General features: G+C 44.4%; 1 protein-coding gene across 1 annotated transcript in view; it reads right to left on the bottom strand.

Annotated features, from left to right (window-relative positions):
- Nucleotides 1–26,974, bottom strand: part of MDH2 (malate dehydrogenase 2) — a 72,622-nt gene that overhangs the window by 4,022 nt on the left and 41,626 nt on the right. Inside the window, exons 6-8 of the mRNA XM_030185917.1 lie at nt 24,462–24,539; nt 19,386–19,485; nt 18,310–18,461 (exon numbers count right to left, since the gene is read on the bottom strand). Coding sequence (XP_030041777.1) covers nt 18,310–18,461; nt 19,386–19,485; nt 24,462–24,539 — 330 coding nt within the window. The remainder of the gene's footprint in view (nt 1–18,309; nt 18,462–19,385; nt 19,486–24,461; nt 24,540–26,974) is intronic.

Here is a 26,974-nt window from a genome sequence, read left to right as displayed (position 1 = left end):
CCTGACGGTGTAAGCCTGTCATGAGCAGATTCAAGGTTGGGAAAGCTAGATATTTGGAGGGCATATGTAACTTTGCCAAGAGAGATGAGACGGGCCACTGCTTCCGCTGCTGGATTAGCAAAGGCAGATTCAGAGAAAATAAGCAATCAATGGGTGCATGTACAAGATTGCAGGCTGCACACAGGCAAGTTCACCTGCTCATCAGGAGGGTAGTTCTATAATAAGCCATTCTACATGTGAAGCACTGCTTTACCTACAGAAATGCCTCTGAAAAGTAACCTCTAAGGGGAGGAGGACTGGGGTATATTTAAACCTCACCAACATACTGGGATACTAGAGTGACGTGCCTGCTCTATCCAAATATTCACAGCCCTCTTTAAGACACACACACAAAATGTACAGTCCCTATTGGAAAGATCTGATTAGTGGACAACTACTGCCCTTCTGTGGCCAATTACAATAATGCATAGTCAACATTACTTGAACTCCTTCACACAAGTCAACTGCCAATACAATAAGACACAAGTACATAAGTATTGCCATACTGGGACAGACTGAAGTTCAATCAAACCCAGCATATTGTTTCCAACAGTGGCCAATCCAGATCACAAGTACCTGGCAAGATCCCAAAACAGCACAATACATTTTATGCTGATTATTCTAGAAATAAGAAAGGAATTTTCCCCAAGTCCATTTTAATAATGGTCTATGGACTTTTCCTTTAGGAAGCCATCCAAACCTTTTTTTTTTAAACCCCGCTAAGCTAACCACTTTTACTACATTTTCTGTCAACAAATTCCAGAATTTAATTACACATTGAGTGAAGAAATATTTTCTCTGATTTGTTTTAAATTTACTACTTTCTAGCTTCATTGCGTGCCCCCTACTCCTAGTATTTTTGGAAAGCGTAAACAAGCGATTCACATCTACTCATTCCATTCCATTCATTATTTTATAGACCTCTATCATATCTCCCCTCAGCCATCTTTTCTCCAAGCTGAAGAGCCCTAGCCGCTTTAGCCTTTCCTCATAGGGAAGTCGTCCCATTCCCTTTATCATTTTCATCGCCCTTCTCTGTACCTTTTCTAATTCCACTATATCTTTTTTGAGATGCAGCAACCAGAATTGAACAGTCGAGGTGTGGTCGCACCATGGAGCAATACAAGGGCATTATAATGTCCTCATTTTTTGTTTTCCATTCCTATCCTAACATTTGATTTTCTTGCTTAGCCGCAGCAGCACACTAAGGTGAAATTAGGCTTTACCTGCTAATTTTCTTTCCTCTAGATCCTCCAGACCATTCAAGACGCTTGGGTTATGCACTCCTACCAGCAGAAGGAGACTGAGAACACTAAAACTTCTTATACAAGTAGCCTGTGCAGACCTTCTACTAACCAGTAAAACAGTAACAAAGCAGAGGAACAAAACACCTCCACCTAAACAAAACCACTGAATCCACACACAGATCTCCTCCCCTTAAGACGGGGGAATTCAACTGCAGATGGGCACAAACGGTACCACAAACTGCCCTTAGTAAAACTCCAGGACCCAAATCACAGGAGCTACTAGAAATATCAGCAACTGAAGTCTAAAGAAAATATCATACTGAACTGTCCGATACACTGGGTGGGCTCTTGAACGGTCTGGAGGATCTAGAGGAAAGAAAATTAGCAGGTAAGGCCTAATTTCACCTTCCTCAGCAATCCTCCAGACCGTTCAAGATGCTTGGGACGTACCAAAGCAGTAAACACATCTAAGGGTGGGACCTGTGAAGCCCAGAGGACAGGACTGCAGCTCCAAAACTGGCATCCTCCCATGCCTGTACATCCACTCTGTAATGTTTGACAAAAGAATGCAGGGAGGAACACACCGCCGCTCTACAAATGTCCACCGGTGGAACAAAACTACTCTCTGCCCAAGAAGCCGCCATCCCCCTAGTGGAATGTGCCTTGAGCCCCACCGGCACCGTACAGCCATGCAATATGTAAGCCGAAGAGATGGCATCCTTCAACCACCGAGCTATAGATGCCTTAGAAACAGCCGCTCCTTTCTTGGGCCCCCCATGAAGGACAAATAACCTGTTCGAAGACCTGAATTCCTCCAACCTGCGCAAGTAAACCTTCAACACTCTGCGCACATCCATTTCGCCAAACGACGCTGAGAAGCATTCCCCGTCCGGTCCCCCAAGACCGGCAATGAAATCACCTGATTGACATGAAAGGAGGATACCACCTTAGGCAAAAACGAAGGGACTGGACGCAGCGAAACCTTTTCCTTACAAAACCACAGAAACGGAGGACTACATGAAAGAGCCTGAAGTTCTGAAATCCTGCAAGCCGACGATATAGCTACCAAAAATACCACCTTCATAGTAAGGTCTTTTATTGAACAAGACTCCAAGGGCTCAAAAGCAAAACCCGCCAAAGAGTCAAGAACGATATTAAGATCCCACTGAGGAACTACCAGCTGCTGAGGAGGACGAAGCAACTTCACCCCCCTCAAAAAACGGACCACATCCGGGGAACACGCAACCGACCTGCCCTGCACCTTACCCCGAAAACACGCCAAAGCAGCCAGCTGCACCTTCAAAGATGACAATGAAAGGCCCTTCTCAAAACCATCCTGCAAGAAATCTAAAATGCACGACACAGAAGCTGTCGAAGGGACACACGCCCGGTCCCCACACCAATCTTCAAATATGCGCCACACACGCACATAGGCCAAAGACGAACGTTTGTGAGACTGCAGCACCGTCTGAATCACCTGAGGAGAAAACCCTTTCCTTCTCAACCGTTCCCTCTCAAAGGCCACACCGTAAGACAGAACCGAGCCAGATCCAGCATGACAATTGGACCCTGACACAACAGCACCGAGCCCCCCCCCCCCCCAGCCGCAGAGGCTCACCTTCTAACAGGCGCATCAGATCCCCGAACCACGGCCGACGCGGCCAATTCGGAGCCACCAACAACACCGGACCCGCATGACATTCTACCCTCTGTAGGACTCGACGTATCAAGGGCCACGGGGGAAATACGTACAGCAACACCCGCTGAGGCCACGGAAGGACAAACGCATTGATCCCTTTCGCTCGCGGATCCCGACGCTGACTGAAATACCAAGGAACCTGAGCATTCTGTGCCGACGCCATGAGATCCACTACTGGTATTCCCCACTTTAGATCTATCTGGTCGAACACCGACCAGTGCAGAGACCACTCTCCGGGGTCCAACATGTGTCTGCTTAGAAAATCCGCGTTCACGTTGTCCACCCCGGTCACGTGTGCTGCCGAAATCTGTACTAGATGCCTTTCCGCCCAACTCATGAGCAGAGCCGTCTTTGATTGCCAACCGCAGACTCTTTGTACCGCCCTGCCGGTTTACACACGCTACCGCTGTCATGTTGTCAGACATGACTCTTACCGCCTTTCCAACCACATTTGAGCGAAATGCCAACAGAGCTAGCCCTTGTCTCCAACCGGTTGATAGACCACTGAGCTTCCTCCGTCGACCACCGCCCCTGCGCGGGCCGACCGAGACACTGAGCTCCCCAGCCCAGCAGACTGGCATCCGTTACCAGAATCACCCACTGAGGAGGATCTCATGGCATGCCCTTTTTCAGATGGGTCGAGCACAGCCACCACTGGAGACTGCGCCGAGGAGCCCCCCTCAATGGCAACCACAACTCCAAACTGTGTACCTGGGGAGACCACCAGGACAACAGAGCCGACTAAAGCTGACGCATATGCGCCCTGGCCCTACCTCTATTGTCGCTGTCATGAGGCCCAGACCCCGAAGGTATATTCGAACAGTCGGACTCTGAATGTACATTAACAGCCGGACATGCTGCTGAAGAGAGGCGATCCGAGAATCCGGCAGAAAAACACGACTCACTGCCGTGTCGAACCGCACTCCCAAGTACTCCAGACTCTCCGATTGGATCAACTGACTTTTGACTACATTCACTACCCATCCGAACGATTCCAGAAACACGACCACCTGAGCCATCGCCGCAACACTGTGACCCTGAGACTTCGCCCAGATCAACCAGTCGTCCAGATACGGATGCACCAGAATTCCCTGCCTCTGCAAAGCCACTACTACCACCACCATTATCTTGGAGAAGGTGCGTGGAGCCGTTGCCAGACCAAAAGGCAGAGCACAGAACTGAAAGTGCCTCCCTAAAACAGCAAAACTAAGGAAACGCTGATGGGCCTCTCGAATCAGCACGTGCAGATACGCTTCCGTGAGATCCAGTGACGTGAGACATTCTCCCTGACGAACAGCCACTATGACCGAGCGCACAGTCTCCATGCGGAAGGATGGCACCTTGAGCGTCCCATTGACCCTCTTGAGATTTAAAATGGGTCGAAACTGGTCTTCCTTCTTCGGCACCACAAAGTAAATGGAATAACAACCCATTCCCTGCTCGTGCCGAGGAACGGGTACCACAGCTACCAACTGGATCAAGCGACCCAGAGTATCTTGAATAGACTAACTTGACCCGAGAGTGATAAGGAGAGGGAAGAAACAGATCCGGCAGCGGGTGCTCGAACTCGAGTGCATAACTGTCGCGAACGACCTCCAGCACTCACTGATCTGAAGTAATTTGGGTCCACCCCTGATAAAACAGACGAAGTCGCGCCCCGACCTGCACACCTTCATAAGGACTTATTACCATTTCTGGCACCTCCGGAGGAGTCACGACCTCCTCGATGACCCCATCGAAAGGACTGCGTCCGCTGGAAAAAACGGCTTTTAGAAGGAGATACAAAACTCACCAGCCTGTACCGCCTCACGTCCTTAAACCAACCTCTAGCCGAACCCCCCTCGACTAGCCGACTTAGGCCGTAACTCCGGCAACCGTGAGACCTTGGTATCCCCAAGACCACTCATCGGTTTATCCAAGTCCTCTCCAAACAACATAGAACCTTTGAAAGGTAGAGAACACAACTTTGCTTTAGAGGCCGCATCTTCCACCCAGCCCCTAAGCCAGAGCCCTGCGAGCCGTCACCGCCAGAGCCATAAGTACATAAGTACATAAGTAGTGCCATACTGGGAAAGACCAAAGGTCCATCTAGCCCAGCATCCTGTCACCGACAGTGGCCAATCCAGGTCAAGGGCACCTGGCACGCTCCCCAAACGTAACAACATTCCAGACAAGTTATACCTAAAAATGCGGAATTTTTCCAAGTCCATTTAATAGCGGTCTATGGACTTGTCCTTTAGGAATCTATCTAACCCCTTTTTAAACTCCGTCAAGCTAACCGCCCGTACCACGTTCTCCGGCAACGAATTCCAGAGTCTAATTACACGTTGGGTGAAGAAAAATTTTCTCCGATTCGTTTTAAATTTACCACACTGTAGCTTCAACTCATGCCCTCTAGTCCTAGTATTTTTGGATAGCGTGAACAGTCGCTTCACATCCACCCGATCCATTCCACTCATTATTTTATACACTTCTATCATATCTCCCCTCAGCCGTCTCTTCTCCAAGCTGAAAAGCCCTAGCCTTCTCAGCCTCTCTTCATAGGAAAGTCGTCCCATCCCCACTATCATTTTCGTCGCCCTTCGCTGTACCTTTTCCAATTCTACTATATCTTTTTTGAGATACGGAGACCAGTACTGAACACAATACTCCAGGTGCGGTCGCACCATGGAGCGATACAACGGCATTATAACATCCGCACACCTGGACTCCATACCCTTCCTAATAACACCCAACATTCTATTCGCTTCCTAGCCGCAGCAGCACACTGAGCAGAAGGTTTCAGCGTATCATCGACGACGACACCCAGATCCCTTTCTTGATCCGTAACTCCTAACGCGGAACCTTCAAAGACGTAGCTATAATTCGGGTTCCTCTTACCCACATGCATCACTTTGCACTTGTCAACATTGAACTTCATCTGCCACTTGCACGCCCATTCTCCCAGTCTCGCAAGGTCCTCCTGTAATCGTTCACATTCCTCCTGCGACTTGACGACCCTGAATAATTTTGTGTCATCGGCGAATTTAATTACCTCACTAGTTATTCCCATCTCTAGGTCATTTATAAATACATTAAAAAGCAACGGGCCCAGCACAGCCATATTCTTTGCCGAAGCCCTTAACAAATCATAAAGGGTGTCCGCCAAAAACGAAGACCCCCATCTCCAATTTGGCCATCTCCTGAATCAAACCAGTCCTATCTAACGCAGGCTCATCCAAGAGCTTCTCCGCCCAACGGAAACAAGCTCTGGCTACCAAGCCCCCACACACACAGGCTTGCAAGGTCAAAGCTGGCAAGTCAAAGCTGCGCTTCAGAAAGGACTCTAGCTTCCTATCCTGAGGATCCCGTAAGGCTGTACCGCCATCCACCGGAATGGCCATAGCCATCCACCGGAATGGCCACAGTAGGTGGTTTCAGCAGGGCCAAATCTTCCGGAGGCAAGGGATACAGCCGCGCCATAGCCCTAGACACCTTACAAGCAGCCTCTGGCACAGACCATTCCTGAAAAATCATGTCTCTAATGTCTGAATTAATGGGAAAGGAACGGGAGGCTCTCCGAATCCCCTTAACCAAGGGATCTACCTGGGGTCCCTCCGCAGAGGGAGTGGCCACCGGAGCAAACTTCAAAGTAGAGATCACCTGATCAACGAACTCTAACAACTCCTCCTTATGAAAAATGCGAACCACTGAAGAATCTTCCCCAGGCCCTAGCCCATCCTGATCCTCAGACTCATCTAAGAGATCCTCCTCTCCTGGGTCACTCAAAACCTCTGACCCAGGCAGAGAAAGTATCTCCATAGGCTCCGAAATATCCACCCGCGGGCGCTTAACTCCCACTGAGCTAGCAGCCTCCAGGGAACAAACAGCCTGAGAGGGGCCAGCTCTCCAGGCATTATACAGAGACCAAACAAATTCAGGAGGGAAATCAGACCTCCCTGACGCTGCTGAAGCCCCAACACTTCCCGCAGTCTCCACGACGGACCCCCCTCACTCCCGTAGCGACAGGTCCATCGCGTGATCCGTGGCTAAACTAGGCACACTTCCCGCCACACACCGACACCTCGCCGGCTTAGACATAATGGCCGCAAACACAATAAAAATCAAATAGTTGCTTTGTGCTCTGACAGACTAATAGGCAAAACCACCTAAGGCAAAAACGCCCTTGAAGACGTTTTATCTCTGGACTGCTACAAGAACGGTCAAAATAGCCACCTTTTAAAAATGTTTTTTTTTTTTTTTTAAACCTCGTTGCTGATGCCTAAACGCCTCAAAGGTACAGAACGAGGTCTGTAGCCGAGGTCAAGCAGTCCTCCAGAGGAAGAGCACAGGGGGAGGGACCCGGCCACCCGGGTGTGACACCCCACAGGTAATAAGAAGCCCCTTAGGACTTACACCCTGTAATAGAGATCTGTATAATTATGGTACAGCCAGAGACCCCCCCCCCCCCACTGGAATGGTGGCGGGCCCAGTCATAGAGCTCAGGCCATTACAGACCTTGGCTGAGTCAGAAATCTGATGGCTGACATAACTGGGAGCTTACTGGAAAAGTATGGCCTAGTTTGTAGCCCGGATTGAGGCCTAAATAAGCTAAATTAGGAAAAGTTAGGTCAATAGATATGGAAACAAAATGGAGGATTTCAGCACAAAATGGAAGCCGTATCTGTTACAAAGTGGAATTTTCTCTAATGTAAGTTAGAAAAACAAATTGAGAAATGAGTGAGTCATGTCAGGTGCAAAGAAAATAGGGAACTAGCTGTCCAAGAGGGGAGGGAGACTTTCCTGTGAGCAGGATTGTGGTCAGCCATGGTGTGAGAAAGGAAAGGTGTAGCTGGATGCAGGGTCTTGCTTAAGATTTATGGTCAAGCGAGCTAGAGACAAAACCATGTTAGCAAGATAAAAGCTACTCATTAGCATGAGCCAATCAGTGACAACCATGACATTAGCATAGATCCAATCATGTATATCTATTGTCATATTATCCATATCCTGAGGGCACCTATAAAAATCAGGGTATTTCCTGGTTTAAGTTAGAGAGAAGGGTTGCCACTTTCTCTCTCCAAGGGAAACCAATGTGTCCAGCAGAATTGACAAATTACCTAATTGCTTTCCCTTTGTGAAACCTCTAATTGGTAAAAGAAATTATAAAAGATTAGGAATTAACTAACACCTGTTTGCAGCTGGATTATATTCCTATAATTAATTGATTGTACGTGCCTGTTGTCAATCACTGATTTGACTTGTACTTTGGCAAATAAACTCCTCATTCCAAATGATGATTTGTGGGCTTCACTTAATGATGAAAGGCTGTAAGTATAAATGCTTTTGCTGTATCAGGCTATCTTTCGCTGCATTGTATAACTTGTAACCTAAATCCAGTTTGTCATAAGGCTGGTATCTTTTCCTTAGACCTAACGTCTCTCTTAGTGGCAATTCCTTTTAGAACTTCACAACTCCTTGATTACCCCAGTACTAGTGCTATTTAGAGATGGAGTCAGATTTAAGGTCACTGCAGCCTTCTTGGGGGTCTCTGACCCCTATATTAAAACAGATCCAAGTGTGGGTTCTCTAACATTTACAACCCAACCTAGAAAGCCCGAACGGGCCTACCAGACTGAGTACACTGCACAGGCTGCACACTTCTACCCTCTGCTGAGACTGAGAAAATACTGGTTAGTAGAAGGTCTGCACAGGCTACTTGTATAAGAAGTTTTAGTGTTCTCAGTCTCCCTCTGCTGGTAGGAGCGCATAACCCAAGCGTCTTGAATGGTCTGGAGGATTGCTGAGGAAGCAGCAGGTTTCAACATATCATGAACGACACCTAGATCCCTTTCTTAGTCCGTGACTCCTAACGTGGAACCTTGCATGACATAGCTATAATTCGGGTTCCATTCGGGTTCCTCTTTCCCACATGCATCACTTTGCACTTGCTCACATTAAACATCATTTGCCATTTAGACGCCCAGTCTCCCAGTCTCGTAAGGTCCTCTTGTAATTTTTCACAATCCTCCTGCAATTTAACGACTTTGAATAACTTTGTGTCATCAGCAAATTTAATTACCTCACTAGTTACTCCCATCTCTAGATCATCTATAAATATGTTAAAAAGCAGCGGTCCGAGCACAGACCCCTGGGGAACCCCACTAACTACCCTTTCTTCTCCATTGAGAATACTGACCATTTATAATAATAAATAATGAGTGGAGTTGAACGGGTAGATGTGAAGTGTCTGTTTACGCTTTCCAAAAATACTAGGACTAGGGGGCATGCAATTAAGCTACAATATAGTAAATTTAAAAAGAATCAGAGAAAATATTTCCTCACTCAACGTGTGATTAAACTCTGGAATTCGCTGCCGGAGAATGTGGTTAATGCGGTTAACTTAGCGGACTTTAAAAAGGGGTTGGACGGCTTCCTGGAGGAAAAAGCCATAGAATGTTATTGAATGGACTAGGGAATAATACAGTATTTCTAGGATGGACGGGACAAATTGCTTGTTCTTTTGGCCTTTGTCGGTGACAGGGTGCTGGGCTCAATAGACCCTTGGTCTGTCTCAGCATGGCAATGCTTATGTAGTTATGCTTATGACTTGGGTGCTAAGATTAAGTATAATTGCATATACAGCAGCAAGAGGATGGAAACCAAGAATGAAGTATCTAAACTCAAAACAACTGTGAAAAGTAACCGGCACTAAACGGCAATTATTCTTCTGGCCAGACTGGATGGACCACATCTCTACCTGCTGACATCCACTGTGTTACTATATACCTTTCATTTGTTCTTTAGATGCCCAGTTCTTCAGTTTGGCAAGATTCTTCAGTCTGTGTTTTAACTACTTATTTTGGGACATCTGTAAGTCTGATCACTTTACTCATTGCTTCCCTTTTCCCGATTGTTAGATAATAACAAACACTAGTCCCAGTCCAGATCCATGAATTATTGCACTATTCACCTCTTTCCACTGTCAAAACTGACCATCTTTAACTAGTTACCAGTCCACAGTAGAACACTACACTTCCTAGCCCATGACTTAATTTCCTGGGTCACCTTAATTAAATGCTTTCTAAAAATCCAAATATATTATGATCAGCTCATCAATCTTCATATTATTCACGTGTTCAAAGATTTTACTACAGTCATCCCGATTCTTCCTCAATAAGCCATGTTTATCTGTGTAACAACTGAGAGGAGAGGAAACCTCTCCTACCCTCTTCTTCTTATCACTCATATTTGTCACATGCTGGGAAGGTAAAATATGGGAGATGTTCACCACTGATGGGATGCAGGCCCTTGCAATCCATCCCAACTGTTCTGAAAATATGCTAGCATTCCTTGCCACTCAGAGGTGCATGGATTTAACATACTCCAGAGGAAATCCTGCACAAGGAGCAGAATGCAGAAGCAGCAGCTTACATAGTCCCTCTTCCCCCCAAGAAATGATCACAATAAGAGAAGGAGGGTAGCTGCATGTTAGGACATGCCCTCCTCCTCTTCTACTGCCCGGGACATTGTACAGTCCCTTCGTTCACAGAACACAGTGCAGACACTTTTCTTGAACTAGGATACAACAAAATGGGGGTGGGGGGGGGGGGAGAGGGGAGGTGGAAGGGGGAAGAGCGAGCAAGCTGAGGGGGTGTGCATGGAAACTAAAGGATATAACTCATTAGGTAGCAGAGGGAGGGAAACACTTGGGGGGGGGGGGGGGGGAACAGTCAAAATGGGGGTGAGGGAAGAGGGCAGGAGTAAGAAAACTAGAAATGAAGAGCCTGGGGATCTTGTTAGGGGGTAGAAAGAGAAACAAGGAGAGGGCAGAAAGAAAGCTGGGGGCGTTTACCTTGGAGAAAGAACAGAGAAGGCTGGGGGACAGCAAACTGGGGAGGGTGGATTTTACCATGCTGATTTTGATAAAATGGAGGAGCACCTGAACAGCGAGCTGATGGGATGGAAGGACATAAGATCAGTGGAGAATGTGGTAGCTATAAAATCAGCTGAAGGAAAAGTTTGCCTTTTAGCAGATGATACCAAGATTTGCAACAGAGCGGACACCCTCAACATGAGAAGAGATCTACAAAAAATTAGAAGAATGGTCTAATGTTTAGCAGTTAAAATTCAACGGGAAGAAGTGCAAAGTGATGCACGTGGGGTGTAGAAATCCAAAGGAGATATACAAGATATGGAGCGAGAGACTGATATACACAGATCAGGAGAGGGACTTTGGGATGATTGTGTCTGAAGATCTCAAGGCAGCAAAAGCAATGTAACAAGGCAGGGGCTGTAGTCAGAAAAACGTTAAGCTGCATAGAAAGGAATCACCAGAAGAAGAAAAGAGGTGTTGATGCCCCTACACATGCTGTTGGTGAGGTTCCACTTGAACTAGCGTGTTCATTTTTGGAAGCTGCATCTTTCAAAGGATATTAAAAACAGCCTTGAGGCTGTTCAGAGGAAAGCAACAAAATGGATGTGTCGAATGACGCTTAGATGGCAACGCCAGCTGTGATGAACTAAGGCCGATACCGGGCAGACTTGTATGGTCTGTGTCTCATATACAGCAAGCTGGTTTAGGATGAGCTGGAAAGGGCTTAGACAGCAACTTCAGTGGCTGGAACATTAGGACAGTGCTGGACAGACTTTTACGGTCTGTGTCCCGCAAATGAGGAGACAAATAGGCTGCAGTGGGCTTTGACGGCAACTCCAGCAGTTGGAACTGGGCAGGCTTCCACGGTCTATGTCCCAGAAATGCCATAATCAATATCACATTCATTGTTGATTTAATCATGAATTGATAATGTGTGACTACTGGGCAGACTGGATGGATCGCTTCATCTGCCATATCCGAGCTGATATGCAGACCTCCACTATTTCTGGGATAAGCAGTATAAAATGTTTTGTACTTTTTTGGGATCTTGCCAGGTATTTGTGACCTGGATTGGCCACTGTTGGAAACAGGATGCTGGGCTTGATGGACCTTTGGTCTTTCCCAGTATGGCAATACTTATCTAGAGAGAAAATCCAGTCATTGAGTTATATCTTGGGAAGAAGTGATCCCAGGGAAACCATGTTAAATTTTTCTTTGAGTAGAAATTTGTTTAAATCTCACAGGTCGAGAATTGGTCCTACTTCCTCCCCCCACCCCCGTCTTTTTTTGGTATGAGAAAGTATCTGGAGTAGAACACTTGACCCTCTCCGGTGGAGGAACTGGTTCTATTGCATTCTGCTGGAGGAGGGCAGAGAGCTCCTCTTGAAGTAGTATCATCTGGAGGCAGTTGAAACGAGACTCTTTTGGTGGAAGGTTGGGAGGTCTATTTTCCCTGAGGCTGAGAGTAATCATGCTGCATGGTACATAACAGCCACCTCTGTTGAAAGAGGATGAGTCTTCCTCCTATCATGTAGGTCATTTGGCATGGGCAACTGGATGGTGACAATACTCTTAGGTTGGAGTCAAAAACTGGGTTATCTAGTCTGAGGAGTCTGAGATTCTTGTCCCAGCTGCTGCTGCGGGCATTAGTGTTGAGGCATAATCCTTTGAAGTGGAGGAGGAGTGGGAGTGTAACAAGCTTAAGATGTATAGTATTAGAGCATCTAAAGCCTCCTGCAAATCTTCCAGAAGAGGTAGATGTCTGTGGCCTGAATAGAGTTATAATAGTATCTGTATGCTTCCTCAACTGTGTCACCGAATAAGTTCTCCCCCCAACAAGGGACATCTACTAGACTCTCCTAGACAGCAGATTCAAGGTTGGAGACTCAGGCAAGAAAGACACCACATTGCTACTCCTAAGGCGGATATGCCAGATATTTACGACAATCTAGAAATTTCCTGTGAAGCTTAAGGAACTCATCAGCCTTTTCAGTCTTCCTGTCTGAGACTGCTGCCTGGATGTCTCACCGCCATCTGAAACTAAACATGACCAAGACTGAGCTTATCTTTCCCCCTAAACCCACCTCTCCTCTTCCCCATCCTCTCGCTCTCTGTGGATAACACACTCAACATCCCTGTCTCACCAGCTCGTAACCTTGGCGTCATCTTTGACTCCTCACTCTTTTTCCCTGTACATATCCAACATATCCAAACATATCATTTCTTTCTCTGTATCACCACCAAAATTCATCCCTTCCTTTCTGAGCACACTACCAAAACTCTTATCCACACTTTAATCACCTCTCAAGTTGCTTCTCACAAATCTCCCACTAAGCCATCTCTCTCCCCTCCAAATCTGTTCAAAATTCTGCTGCACGACTTATATTCTGCCAGTGTTGCTATGCTCATATTAGCCCTCTCCTCAAGTCACTTCATTGGCTCCCTGTAACTTACAAATGCATTCACTCTACAGCAACTCAGTACCTTTCCACTCTTATCTCTCCCTACACTCCTCCCCAGGAACTCCATTCATTAGCTAAATCTCTCTTATCTGCACCCTTCTCCTCCACTGCTAACTCTACTACAACTACTTGACATTTCTAAAGCGCTACTAGGGTTACGCAGCGCTGTACAATTTAACATAGAAGGACAGTCCCTGCTCAAAGGAGCTTACAGTCTAAAGGACTCCAGACTCCATTCCTTTTATCTTGCTGCACCATACGTCTGGAATAGACTTCCTGAGTCAGTACGTCAAGTTCCATCTCTAGCTGTCTTCAAATCTAGGTTAAAAGCCCACCTTTTGAGGTTGCTTTTAACTCCTAGCCTCTATTCACTTGTTCAGTGCCTATGTCTATTTTATCATTTCCACCTTAAAAACTTCCCTTATCCCTTATTAGTCTTGTTTGTCTGTCCCGATTGTAAGCTTTGTCGAGCAGAGACCGTCTCTTCATGTTCAAGTGTACAACGCTGCATACGGCTAGTAGCGCTAAGAAGTAGTAGTATTAGAGACTAAGTAAATTGTGGAATAACGCTGATAATCTAATATGCGATTGGTTAGCATTGAGTCTACTATTCTAGCTTCTCTGCCTGGAGGAGCAGAAGCATGAGGATCTTGCACTATGGAGTACGTTTTAAAGCAGGTTCCATAACTATGGAATGATAGGGTAACAAACTAGGTGCATTTCTGTATCCTATACATTGTATCAATTTTCTTTGGAGCCACTTGAACTGTCAGTGAAGCTTGCCAGTTTTTGATCAGAATATTCCTCATAATTGTAGGAAGTGGAACAGTAATTCCCTCTCTAGGAACAGTCATAATCTACAAATTCAAATAGTTCTGAATGAGGTTCTTTCTCTGTCTCCAATTTGAAAGGTATGGCTCAGGCCATCTCACAAAGCCAGGAAAGGATATACTTTCTGGAGGAGACTTACGTCTTTCAGGCAGTGGAGAAGGATCAGATGAATGCTATAGGACTCCTCAGTTGAGAGGTCCTCTGGGTGCTGCTCCATCTCCCAGGAGAAGTCTGACTTTTAAAGTACTGTTCTTGGGAAATGACTGTCGACTACAGCATCGGCTCTGCATTGAAGTGTGTCGGGGCAGACAAGTCTCCGATGCTGACTGCATATGCAGTAGCCCTAAGAGCTCTTCTTTGAGCATAGCCTAGATTTCCTCCTGTACAGCAGGCGTTGGAAGTGGCTGAGAAAGTGGTGTGGATGCTGCCCGAGTTATAGAAGGCACCAAAAAGGCAAAGTGATGCGCTGACGAGAGATTAGAAACCCAACCTCTCAGTTTTGTGGAAAACGCTAGACCGATGGTCTCACGCACACACACAGTGGGGGCATTGCCTCCAAGTTTTAAAGTGACAGTGCACTATTGCAGTACCTGCACCAGGCTCCATGGATGATGTCACCCACATTTGAGAATACCATGCCTGCTTATCCTTGAAGGACATGCTCCCAGACAAGTTCAGAGGGGAGAAGGTAGAATTCAGTGCAGGACTGTGTGTGTTCCTAGTCCATGTACATGATGCAGTGGTGTTGTGAGGGGTGTAGCCCCTATCACAGTTTAACATGGTGTATCACAGAACTTTAATCTTACCAAGCCTGAATCAAAGGCCTGTGATGTCACTTGGATTCTCTGTACTAAAGACAGTTACCCTGCCTTGCATCAAATAAAGGGAAAGGACTGTGACCCTGATGGAACAGTATGGTCAGTGACTCATCTAAGAACCAGCCTAGCAGGGATTCAAGATGGCCGCCTAGAGCGAACGTGTGAAAGCAGTGCTCTCAGTGAGTTAGTTCAAGCCCTGCGCAATGCCTAAGTGTAGGGGCAAATCGGCCAGCACGGTGTCTTCTGGCCAACAAGCAGTCCCGGTAACCAGACCTATGGACTTATTCGTTCAGAACCAGCAAGGAAATGGGTCTGTGAGTGGCACGCTGGCGCTGGTCGGAGCAGTTGGAGGCCTTGAACCAGCGCCTGTGCTCGAGACAACTCTAAGTCCAGACCAGAGGACGCCACCCCCGCAGCCGCAGCGTGCGAGCACCCCTTTGATGGCGTCTACCACAGAAAAGTTGGTTAGACTCGAGACACCGGAACAGCCCGGGGCGAGCTCGGAGAGACCCACAATTGTGGAAGTTGGAGCCGCTGCGAAACAAACAACTATACTGACGGGGCAACTCTTGGCTATGGGAAGTGAGATAAGTACTCCTTCAAAGATTAGTTTACCTATACAAATGTTTGCTTCATTAGAAACACCATCTGAAGTAACTCTTGAATCATTGTGTGCCTTGATTACCTCTTTTGGGAAGGCTTTATGCCACCAAATAAATCAATTAGAGTTAAAAGTTCAAACTTTAACTGAAGATACGACAAAATTAAAGGATGATTTAAAGTTATTAGATGAGAAAATACAGAATTTTGATCAAAAAGAAAAACAAGCTCAAGATATTCAAGTAACAACGGTTAAAGATTTGATGAGCTTGCGCAGGAAAAGTGAAGTCTTAGAAAACAACCAGAGAAGTAATAACCTTAGGTTTATTAACTTTCCAAGGATTAAAACAATGTGTCCTAAAGAAATGTTATTAAAATATATGAAAGATATACTTCAAGTTCCTGATGACGCAGTTCCTCCGTTTCTACAAGTATATTACTTGCCGGAGCAAACACCAGGCGAGCGTGAATCTTCAGAATCCCCCTTAGATGTGACATCACTACTAGAATCTTTGGATTCTGAAAACGTTTTTTCTTCTACGTTGATTGCCACGGTGGTGCTGCCACCTGACAAAGGATGGATAATGCGATTGTTCTTTAAAAATAGAAACAAAGACTTTTATGGATTGAAAATAAAAATATTTCCGGACGTGACAAAAGAGACCCCAAAAAAAAAAAGAGGCCGTCAATTTCTTTTAAGTAGACCTGGAGTACAACAGCTGGGTGCTTCTTTCTTCCTGCATTACCAATGCAAATGCATAGTTAGACTACACTACTACTACTACTACTACTATTTAGCATTTCTATAGCGCTACAAGGCATACGCAGCGCTGCACAAACATAGAAGAAAGACAGTCCCTGCTCAAAGAGCTTACAATCTAATAGACAAAAAATAAATAAAGTAAGCAAATCAAATCAATTAATGTGAACGGGAAGGAAGAGAGGAGGGTAGGTGGAGGCAGTGGTTACGAGTCAAAAGCTATGTTAAAGAGGTGGGCTTTCAGTCTAGATTTAAAGGTGGCCAAGGATGGGGCAAGACGTAGGGGCTCAGGAAGTTTATTCCAGGCATAGGGTGCAGCGAGACAGAAGGCGCGAAGTCTGGAGTTGGCAGTACAGGAGAAGGGAACAGATAAGAAGGATTTATCCATGGAGTGGAGTGCACGGGAAGGGGTGTAGGGAAGGACGAGTGTGGAGAGATACTGGGGAGCAGCAGAGAGAATACATTTATAGGTTAGTAGAAGAAGTTTGAACAGGATGCGAAAACGGATAGGGAGCCAGTGAAGGCCTTGAGGAGAGGGGTAGTATGAGTAAAGCGACCCTGGCGGAAGATGAGACGGGCAGCAGAGTTTTGAACCAACTGGAGAGGGGAGAGGTGACTAAGTGGGAGGCCAGCAAGAAGCAGATTGCAGTAGTCTAAACGAGAGGTGACAAGGGTGTGGATGAGGGTTTTGGTAGAGTGCTCGGAAAGAAAGAGGCGGATTTTACGGATGTTGTAAAGAAAGAAACGACAGGTCTTGGCAATCTGCTGGATATGAGCAGAGAAGGAGAGAAAAGAGTCAAAGATGACCCCAAGGTTTCGAGCTGAGGAGACAGGGAGAATGAGAGAGCCATCAACAGAAATAGAAAACATGGGGAGCGGGGAGGTGGGTTTGGGGAGGAAAATGAGAAGCTCGGTTTTGGTCATATTTAATTTCAGGTGGCGTTGAGACATCCAGACAGCGATGTCAGACAAGCACGCTGAAACTTTGGTTTGGATGCAAGGTGAGATATCAGGGGTAGAAAGGTAGATTTGGGAGTCATCAGCATAGAGATGGTAGGAAAAGCCATGGGATGAGATTAATGAACCAAGGGAAGAAGTGTAGATGTGTATTTTTTTTTAACCTAAGCATCTCACTGAATTTTCTTGCCGCTTCACATTTTTTTTGCTCTGTTTTTCCTTTAATTATGATGTTAATTGAGCTTTAAATCTCCAAATCCGTAAATCTTGAATCGTATTTGTGGACTTTAGTGGTTTAAATATAAATAGGGGAATGATTCCGTCTGTTCTGTATTTACTCCCCTGCTCTCCTATAATATTTCCTTTAAATGAATCCGTATTTAACTACTTTCTGTACAAGTGTGTTTGCTTGGATTGTAATTTTGAAAATTATTAAAAAAAAGAACCAGCCTGGCAGAATGAAGGAGAACTTGGGACTATTATTTATACAGTTCCAGACTACTTGGGGATATGTGGAGATGACACAGTGACCATCTCTATTGACTGGGCCTAGAATCACAACAAAGGCTTGCAGCCAATGTCCATAGCAATTTCATGACCAGAACATGCATAGACTAGCCAGGAAGTACCACCTCCTGTGACCAGGCCTGCTGCTTATCCCACTACCATCAAGGAGAAGACAGATACCTACAGGTCATATATTTTAAGCTCTGTGATCATATTACATCTGGGTTAGACAGTTGGGTTTTACCAGAAGTTGGAGTGTTTTGGATCAAGGGCAACACGCTTACTAGCTATATTAGGAATTTTTTTTGAAAGTATGCTAGAAATCTTTTACACTGTTTGCTATTTATCTGTATTGCTTTGCTAAATAATAAACTATCCTTTTTAATATATTTCTGATGATCCATACTTCTTAGTAGGACCCGTTTCCCTCCCAGTGTGGGTGATAACTAAATACATACTTAATTATCAAGCACACTTCCAGATTCCCCCCACCCTCACCAGCCTGTCCACGTGTTCACAAGTCTTCATACATACCCCAAGTAGGAGCGGTGTGGAGAAGTAAGGGCTCTCCGTTTCCTCTGACCGGATGAAGGAGCATTCAATCACACCTTCCTTTCCATTCATAGCATCCAAGAGGGAGAAGACAAACCTGGCTCCTGCATAAGCCATGGATAAGGTGGCAGAACCTGCAAGATACCAGTCCTCCAGTTGTAATAATGGCAACACTATACCAGAACAAATTAAAGCTTCAAGCCTATCCACAATGTGGAAAAAATTGTGGGGGGGGAGGGGGGCGGATGAAGTCTGCAAATTTACACATGCACCAGTCCCCCACATGTGGGAAAGGAGCCACATTTTTCACAGCTCTTCAGTAGAAAGATCTGGGAACCTGTGAGGCACAGCACTGCTTACAGGAAAAGTTCTGTGCCCTTCTCAATGACATGACAAAAGGCACTGAGGAATTATTGAACATGACTCCTGTAACTGTGTATCTTCCCGGTGTGCGAGACAAAAATACAGATGCACTGTAAAGTATCACAGGGCCTTTGTTTGGGGATTGTTTCAGAATGTGGTCAGTCATCCTATGCCAAGGAAACCCAACAGTATCAAACAAGCCAGAGGCAGGTTCAACAGGGCTGAAAGCTCAGGTATGAAAAATGAGCCAGACAAAAAACAAAACCACCCTCTACAGACCACCTTTTTCCAAACCCCATCTTGGTGCACCTCCTAGCCAGTTTTATTTTTCCCCAGGATATCCACCAATCAACCAGACAGGCTGGAGGGTATGCCAGGCTCAACTTGAGAAACAGCGATACAGATCTCAGATGATCTTGTAACCGAATAAGTACATCTGTCAGAGCTTTAAAAAATATTTAAAAAGGGGGTGGGGGCCTGTACTGACATTAATGTGAAGACCTGTAAAGTATCACTAATGTTTTCTACAAAATAAGGTCATTATGGACAGAGGATGTACATTCTACCAACTGCCTGAGCTCATTGCTGCCTTCACTTGAGTAGACAACCATGTCAGCTTTATAGTCTCTGTAAATCTACAACTGCTTTCCCTTATCTTGTGAGTGATTACCACTTCTAAGTCTTGGGAAACAGACCTGCTCCGGCCTTGGCTTTAACTACTTCTGTGCCAGCCTCCTGAATACGACCTGTGAGGGTCTCCAGCTGATCCTGTGGGAACTCCACTTTCGGAGTGCACTGCAAGAGAAGTGGATAGATCTGCTAGTTATCAAGTCTCACCTACTGCTTCAACTTCACCTTGATACTCTTGACTACTTGCACCGAAGCATTACAAAGCATGCACTGCCTTTGAAACAGTCATGAACTCTTATTTTGTTCAATTAAAAAAACAACAACTCTGCAGCCTCTGATCACTGCTTGCACCATGGCCACGAGCAGGGGCGTATCTGAAAGTCGGCGGTAGCGGGGGCCGAAGCCAGAGTGAGGGGGCACATTATAGCCCCCCCCCCCGCCATTTCCGACCACCCCCCCCCTGCCGCCGTGGGTACCTTTGCTGGTGGGGGACCCCCAACCCCCACCAGCCGAGGTCCGCTTCCTCCTGCCGCTGCGAGGTTTTTTAAGTTGTTCATCGGAATTCGTCCTCCGTCACTCTGTGCTGCTGTTCAAAGAAGCTGCTAGCTGAATGCAGTTTCGGACTGAGTCTGACATCGCTGCTGCACGTTGTACGTGCAGGACGTCAGACTCATGTACAACGTGCAGCAGCAAAGGTACCCACGGCGGCAGTAGGGGGGTCCAGGGCGAAATCTGCGGGGGCCCAGGCCCCTGTGGCCCCACGCAGATACGCCCCTGGCCACGAGTATATAATAACTGTGTGGGAGACTGGGGCAGAGACCAAAAAGATAAGGAAAGGAATGACATTCAAAAAAAATATTCTATACCTACATAGCACCTTCTTACACTTGTTACATATAAATTACATTCTGAGCCTTCCTTTTCATCAGTAATTTACATAGTACAAATAGAAAAAACATTTACATCATACCCAATCTTGATGCAAAAAGCTACAAATGTTATGGAATCACTTTCCATAACAGACTGTATGTCTGTCAATTCTGAGAAGTCCTGAAATTTGTTTTTTTTTAACTTGTAAAATTTTTATTAATGCTTCAAAAATTACAAAGTCATATAGAACAATTCTCCTTCAGAATACAAAAATAAAGGAAAAGAAAACAGTAACATTCAGGCTTTGTTAACAGTCATTTTCCCCTCCCCTTTTATTCTTCCCTACCCACCCCGGTCTCCTTCTTCCTTTTTCAATATCCCTTCCAGTTGTGACCATTCTTCTGCACCAGGCTTATATTTTCCCTGTAGGCGAGTGTCAGGAGCTTGGCAGAAATTACCCTAGGACTAGAGACGTTCATAGAGATGAAAGATGCTGAGCTTGCTGCACACCACGAGATTTCCACTTAATGCAGGGCTTTTTTTTCTGCATGGATGTATACTTGTGCTTGCAGGGCTTATGGACGTAATCTCTGGCTCCGCATCCGTGTTAAAACCTGTTTTTAATTGCCTCTTCTAGACCTCTTTCTGACTCTGTCATACGGGGGACTAAAGGTACTTATTTCATATAACAGATTCTGTATAGTTTCTCTGACCTCCATTGTCACCCAATCCCATGGGGATTGAAAACTAATTCCCATAAATACTGCTTTCTGTTCTTCTGGATCTAGGTATACTCTGGGCCATTTATGTTCCCACATAAATCTTATTAAACATCTGTCTAAGTTTCTGCAAAGACTGAGTGTCACTTGTATATGATCTACCTTGTAGGCTAAATGTAAGGTAAAGAGAAGATAGAATCAATAATAATAAAGACAGGGATAGGTTTAGATAGATAGATACATTTTATTTCTTACCCAAACACAAGTCTTCAAGTTGATACAAATACAGACATCAGATTCTGGTTTCAACCGCACAGGGCTTCGCCGTCTGACAGCTTTGGAGAAAAGACTCTCAAACTAAGCCAAAATTTCCCCTCTTTTATACTCTATCTTCTCCATAGAAGTGAATGGTGAGATACCTAGCTCCTAATATTTCTCAACTTCCTGAGATCATACTTTCCCATGCGATCTGCTATCTGATGTACCCACCTCCTTTGGTTCTCAGCTACTGCTAATTATCAACATGTTTTGGGAAGCGTTGAGATAACAGTTTCACATCTTCCGGCTGCAATACGTCTCATACCTTTCTCATGAACTCTGTATTACCTCTGTATCATTGTATACCAAAACTAATAAGCTCCATTTTATTCATCTGATCTTTCATTACAAGTGCTATATTGGATTTAAAAATTGTACCAATTTTGTATCAGGACTCATTGTTCAGACCTGCTTTTTGCAGATTCTCAAATATTAAATCACTTGCTTGCTGTTTGGCCTAGTCAGTATTTTTTTCCAGTTGTTCTAGGCTGCATAGCTCTGGCCATCACTATTCCAGTGGTAGCCTTAAAGCTAGGCCATATATTAACATTCCCCTCTTCACCCTATCCCATAGGGTGACACCAGGGTTAACGTACCTTGGTACCATCCGTTCCAGAAGGTATTCTATGAGGCCATAAAATTATCTGAGTCTTAAGATCAACTGGTACAATTTGTTTAGTTTGCGGTTTGAAAGTATCATCTTGGCAGTACTGCAATTATGTCAATCCTACTAAAACTTATAGTTATTATAATACTATTTTTCTTCCACCTTTTAATATGCAGGTTCTATCTTATTCTTATGTATGTCAATATATTTATATTGTTATAAATCACAAAATCATTGGTTATATACTGATTATATCTTAATTATACATTTGCATAGATTAGCACAATTTATCATATCATCTTATACAGCTTTATATGGTTACATTATATCCCTGTGCGCTATCATCTGATTATACAGTTGCAGACATCTCTCCAGTGTCTCTAACAGTTGCATAGCGATTGGTCCTTCCCAAAGGGAGAGAGTCCAATGGGTTATCTCCTGTGGTGTTAGGAAGGAGGTTTTCGTGCAGGGTATACTGTCCCGCTACTGTCTTTTTCATTATTGCGGTTTCAATTAAGCGTTCTACTAAGCCTCTAGCACAAGGATTATGCAACATCCTACTAAAACAAAAATTGCTACCACTATGATTATAGTCGTGGCTGCTGAAATGATAAATGTTTTCCATTTACCAAACGCTCTATCCATCCAACCTGTCCAGGATGTATCAACGCCAGAGTTTTCTGCCAACTCTTGCGACAGTGAGGTTAAGCCTTCTAAAGCTCTGGTAATTGATCCATCTGGAGCTGTATTGTTGGGGATAAAGGTGCAACACTGGGTACCTATCTTTTGGCACACCCCTCCATCCGCTGCTAGAAGTTGGTCAAGAACTAATCTATTTTCCAACGTCATCCGGCTAGTGGCGTCTAATTGTGTTGCAATTCCTTGAACTGCATCCCTAGTGTAATTCACAAATCTCTGCTGATTGTAATATATATAGTTGATCCAGTCAAGGTTCTTATTGATAGTCGCCCACCAAAAGAAAACTGATTCAAATCCTGCAGCTATCTGGTTTCTGGCTTTAAACTCATCAGGAACCCCTCTTGGAACTCCAATAGCATCTATATAGACCCGATCATCAAAAGATCCAGGCATTGCATTTCTCTTCACTCGTGAGGAAGAGCTGCTATGAGGAGGAGGCAAGGATGCTATAATGATTGGAATGACCAATTTGACTAGGGCACATCTGCCTGTCCAATTGTTAGGAAGTGTATGGCGGATAGTGCGGGTTCCACAGTACCACCATATGTCTGCTCTAGCTTGTGAGAACCGTGTTAGGGTCAGATTTTTCAGAGTCCCATTTCCTAAGGTTGTGTTACAATTGGTTAAGTTTCCTAAAAACCGTGTCTGTTTCACCCCATATCGTTCCAGACATGTATGATATCTGGTAGCTGGATTTGGAATCCTGAATGCAGGTGGAATCCTCATCCGAGGGGTTACGCAGCGCTGTACAGTTTAACATAGAAGGACAGACCCTGCTCCAAGGAGCTTACAATCTAAAGGACGAAATGTCAAGTTGGGGCACTCAAGATTTCCTGAATAGAGGTGTAGTGGTTAGGTTACTAGACTAAGGAGGCTAGGGCTTTTCAGCTTGGAAAAGAGATGGCTGAGGGGAGACATGATAGAGGTATATAAAATAATGAGTGGAGTAGAACAGGTGGATGTGAAGCGTCTGTTCACGCTTTCCAAAAATACTAGGACTAGGGGGCATGCGATGAAACTACAGTGTAGTACATTTAAAACAAATCGGAGAAAATGTTTCTTCACCCAACGCGTAATTAAACTCTGGAATTCGTTTCCGGAGAACGTGGTGAAGGCGGTTAGCTTGGCAGAGTTTAAAAAGGGGTTAGACGGTTTCCTAAAGGACAAGTCCATAAACCACTACTAAATGGACTTGGGAAAAATCCACAATTCCGGGAATAACATGTATAGAATGTTTGTACGTTTGGGAAGCTTGCCAGGTGCCCTTGGCCTGGATTGGCCGCTGTCGTGGACAGGATGCTGGGCTCGATGGACCCGTGGTCTTTTCCCAGTGTGGCATTACTTATGTACTTATGTACTTATGTTTATCTGTCAATTTCTCCATTCCCATCAGGAGATATAATTTATCTGTCCAATCTTGTTTCGTAGGGCCTGATCTTTGCTTCCATTTCAATGCTATTGTTGTATTAGCTGCTGCCAAGCTCATACGCTTTATTCTAGTTTGCCATACCTTCCCTCCCGTATTCCCGTAACCCAACAGACAACCTTTAGGCTCACAGGGAAACTGTACTCGTATCGCTTGTGTGATGAGTCCCGTAACCATCTCCCAGAAATCCTGAATTATCAAGCATTCCCACCATATATGAAAATATGTCCCTTTCTCCTTTTCACACCTCCAACATATATCTGAGGCGGTGGAGTACATCATTTTTATCCTATCTGGTGTATAGTACCAGCGACTCAGAATTTTATATGCAATCTCCTTGACCAGCACACATATGGATGCCTTTTTAATCTCCACACACATCTTTTTCCATTCTTTCCAGCTAAATTCCTGTTTGAGATCTTAGAAGTCCTGACATGTATTGCTTCTAGATAATTGGCAAGAGTGAGGGCAGCACACATGAACTCTAGGGTCATCTGCTTACCTGAGAAATCAGAGGGATTATTGTCTTTCCTGCATGGCCACCAACAACAGGAACATTCACACGAGCCGGATCTAATCCCTGCAGAAAATTCAAGGCTCCATTATTTCACTTGCCATAATCATTACAGAAACACAAGGTTCTAACTGCATAGCCTGGGGTGAAATCCTACAAACTCACTGTTACATTTGGGAAAGGTACTGAACTTCCAAAAATGTAATCCGATTGCTTTTAACCCGTTTAATCCCTAAATTTAGGTTCAAAGCAGCTCACAGCAAAAGATTACATTAAACAGAGCATACTGAGAAAACAAGAAAGTTCACTTCAAATATTTTTCAAAAAGGTAGATTTGCAGATGCTTCCTGAAAAGGGAATAAGACTATAAAGATGTTATCTGCATTGGAAGACCATTCCAGAGCTGCACTGCAGAAACAAAGAAAGAAGACTCAAAAAAATATTTTACACGTATATGTTTAAAAGAAAGAAAACTCAATAAAAAGTGATCAGACTGTTGAGATGCACAGTGGCAGACCTGTATGAAACCTTAAACACAAAACAAGATATTTAAAATCAATACAAGCACGAATAAGAAGCAAAATGGAGGAAGACCATATCAATTCTAGCTGCCATGTTTTGTAATATTTGTACCTGCTTAAAATTCTTGGCAGACAGCCCAGAATAAACAGCATTACAATAATCCATTTGAGCTAAGACCAGTTGTTGAGAGAGCATGGCAAAAAAAGAGAGTCTTCAGGAAAATAAGCACAAATAGTTTTGAGTTTCCTAAGGACAAAAGTAGAGGAGTGTGGTAGCCATCACAGACTGAAAAGGAACAGAAGGGCACACTTCCCTGTAATTTATCCAGTTGCAAACTATGCCAAAATATTTCACAGGACCCCAAAGTCATCCACAAAGGAAAGATATTCAACATAAAGGGATCTTTCACTTGCTCATCTTCCAATGTGGTATATATCATTCAGTGTAAAAAATGTAACGAAGGATGCTATATTGGAGAAACAGGTCAGATGCTTAAGACAAGATTCAATTTACATAGACATCATATGAACAATACTGGTGCCAGCAGGGTTCCCACGCCTGTTGGTCAACATTTTACAGGACCAGGACACTGTACCAGTGATTTCACAGTGAGAATCCTCAAAGGTAACTTTAAAACCATACAAGAACGTAAGACCTTTGAAGTCAGAATGATTGAATATTTTAACACCCAACAGAAAGGACTTAACAAGGATCTGGGGTTCCTAGCCCATTATAAATCATAAAGCTGTATGTCTCTGTTGATCACCCTCCCCTCACCTATCCACACCCATCCTGTTAGAATATCAATGATATGCTTTGATGTCCCCATGCATACCTCCGACCCACCCCCATCCTCCCACCCTTATATACACTGTCAGCTAGCACATTTGCTTATTTCCGATCTGAGGAAGAAGGGCAACCTTCGAAAGCTAATCAAGAAATGTATTGTTATGTCCAATAAAAAAAGGTATCATCTTATTTTCTTTTCCATGTTTTATTTTGTTTGATTACTAAGGACAAAAGAAAATCTTTTTGTACAAATTATCTGAAGATCGAAAGAAAAAGATCTAGAGTAACTCCTATCATCTTTGCTGACGATTTGATAGGTAATATTTCTCCTGAGCTCAGGGGAATAGATATAGGCAAAAGCTTATCATCCTTAGTAAACTACCGAATATTAGTTTTAGACACATTCAAATTTTAGATTATGTGACGTCCAATTGTTGATTTTTGATACACAAGCTGAGATCTTCAAGCAGATGGGCAAAGTTGATATATGCAAGAACCTATCGTCAGCATACAAAGACAAATTCTCATCCTGTTCCCAGGAAATAGTATCCAGAAATCATATAAAGATGTTAAACAGCAAAGGAGAAAGCGGAGAACCCTGGGGTACTCTGGGTGGAGGGGTCCAAATATGTGAAAGTGTGTTGTCTGGTATGAGGGGTTTGGCGGTTACAGTATTTCGGTGTTATATTTAGCTATATCTCAGGAAAGGTGACATTTTCAAACCTCTTTTATTTTGCCTAGACGCTAAGAAAGCTGTTAGCCGAGCTGGATAAAAAAAAAACATATTTAAAGAATTGGTATTTTACCACACATTTGCATGGGAACCTAAGAAAGAAAATTGCTCCCAGCTGAAGAACACACGGTTTCATCAAAAGAAATTGTTTTCGTCTCCCTAGAGACATCTGGAAATATCTGTATTTTTTGACCAAGAAACAATTTGTCCTTATTTTTAAAGTACATTTTCATTAACCAAGACTTGTCTGGTGGCAATGCTACCGTCGCAATCAGTGTTGTTGGAATAACTGGATCGTTGTCTGATGACTCAAGTAAATCAGATATATTCAATTCTTGTTTCTGGTTAGCTTTATTTATTTATTTTCTGCATTTGTACCCCACATTATTCCACCTATTTGCAGGCTCAATGTGGCTTACATTGAGGGGCATAATCGAACGCCTATCTCCATGGGCAT

The sequence above is a fragment of the Microcaecilia unicolor genome, chromosome 13 (genome assembly GCF_901765095.1).
Source record: "Microcaecilia unicolor chromosome 13, aMicUni1.1, whole genome shotgun sequence".
In the NCBI taxonomy this organism is placed as follows: domain Eukaryota; kingdom Metazoa; phylum Chordata; class Amphibia; order Gymnophiona; family Siphonopidae; genus Microcaecilia; species Microcaecilia unicolor.
Note: the sequence above shows the minus strand (reverse complement) of the source record. Positions and strands in the feature narration are given on the sequence as shown.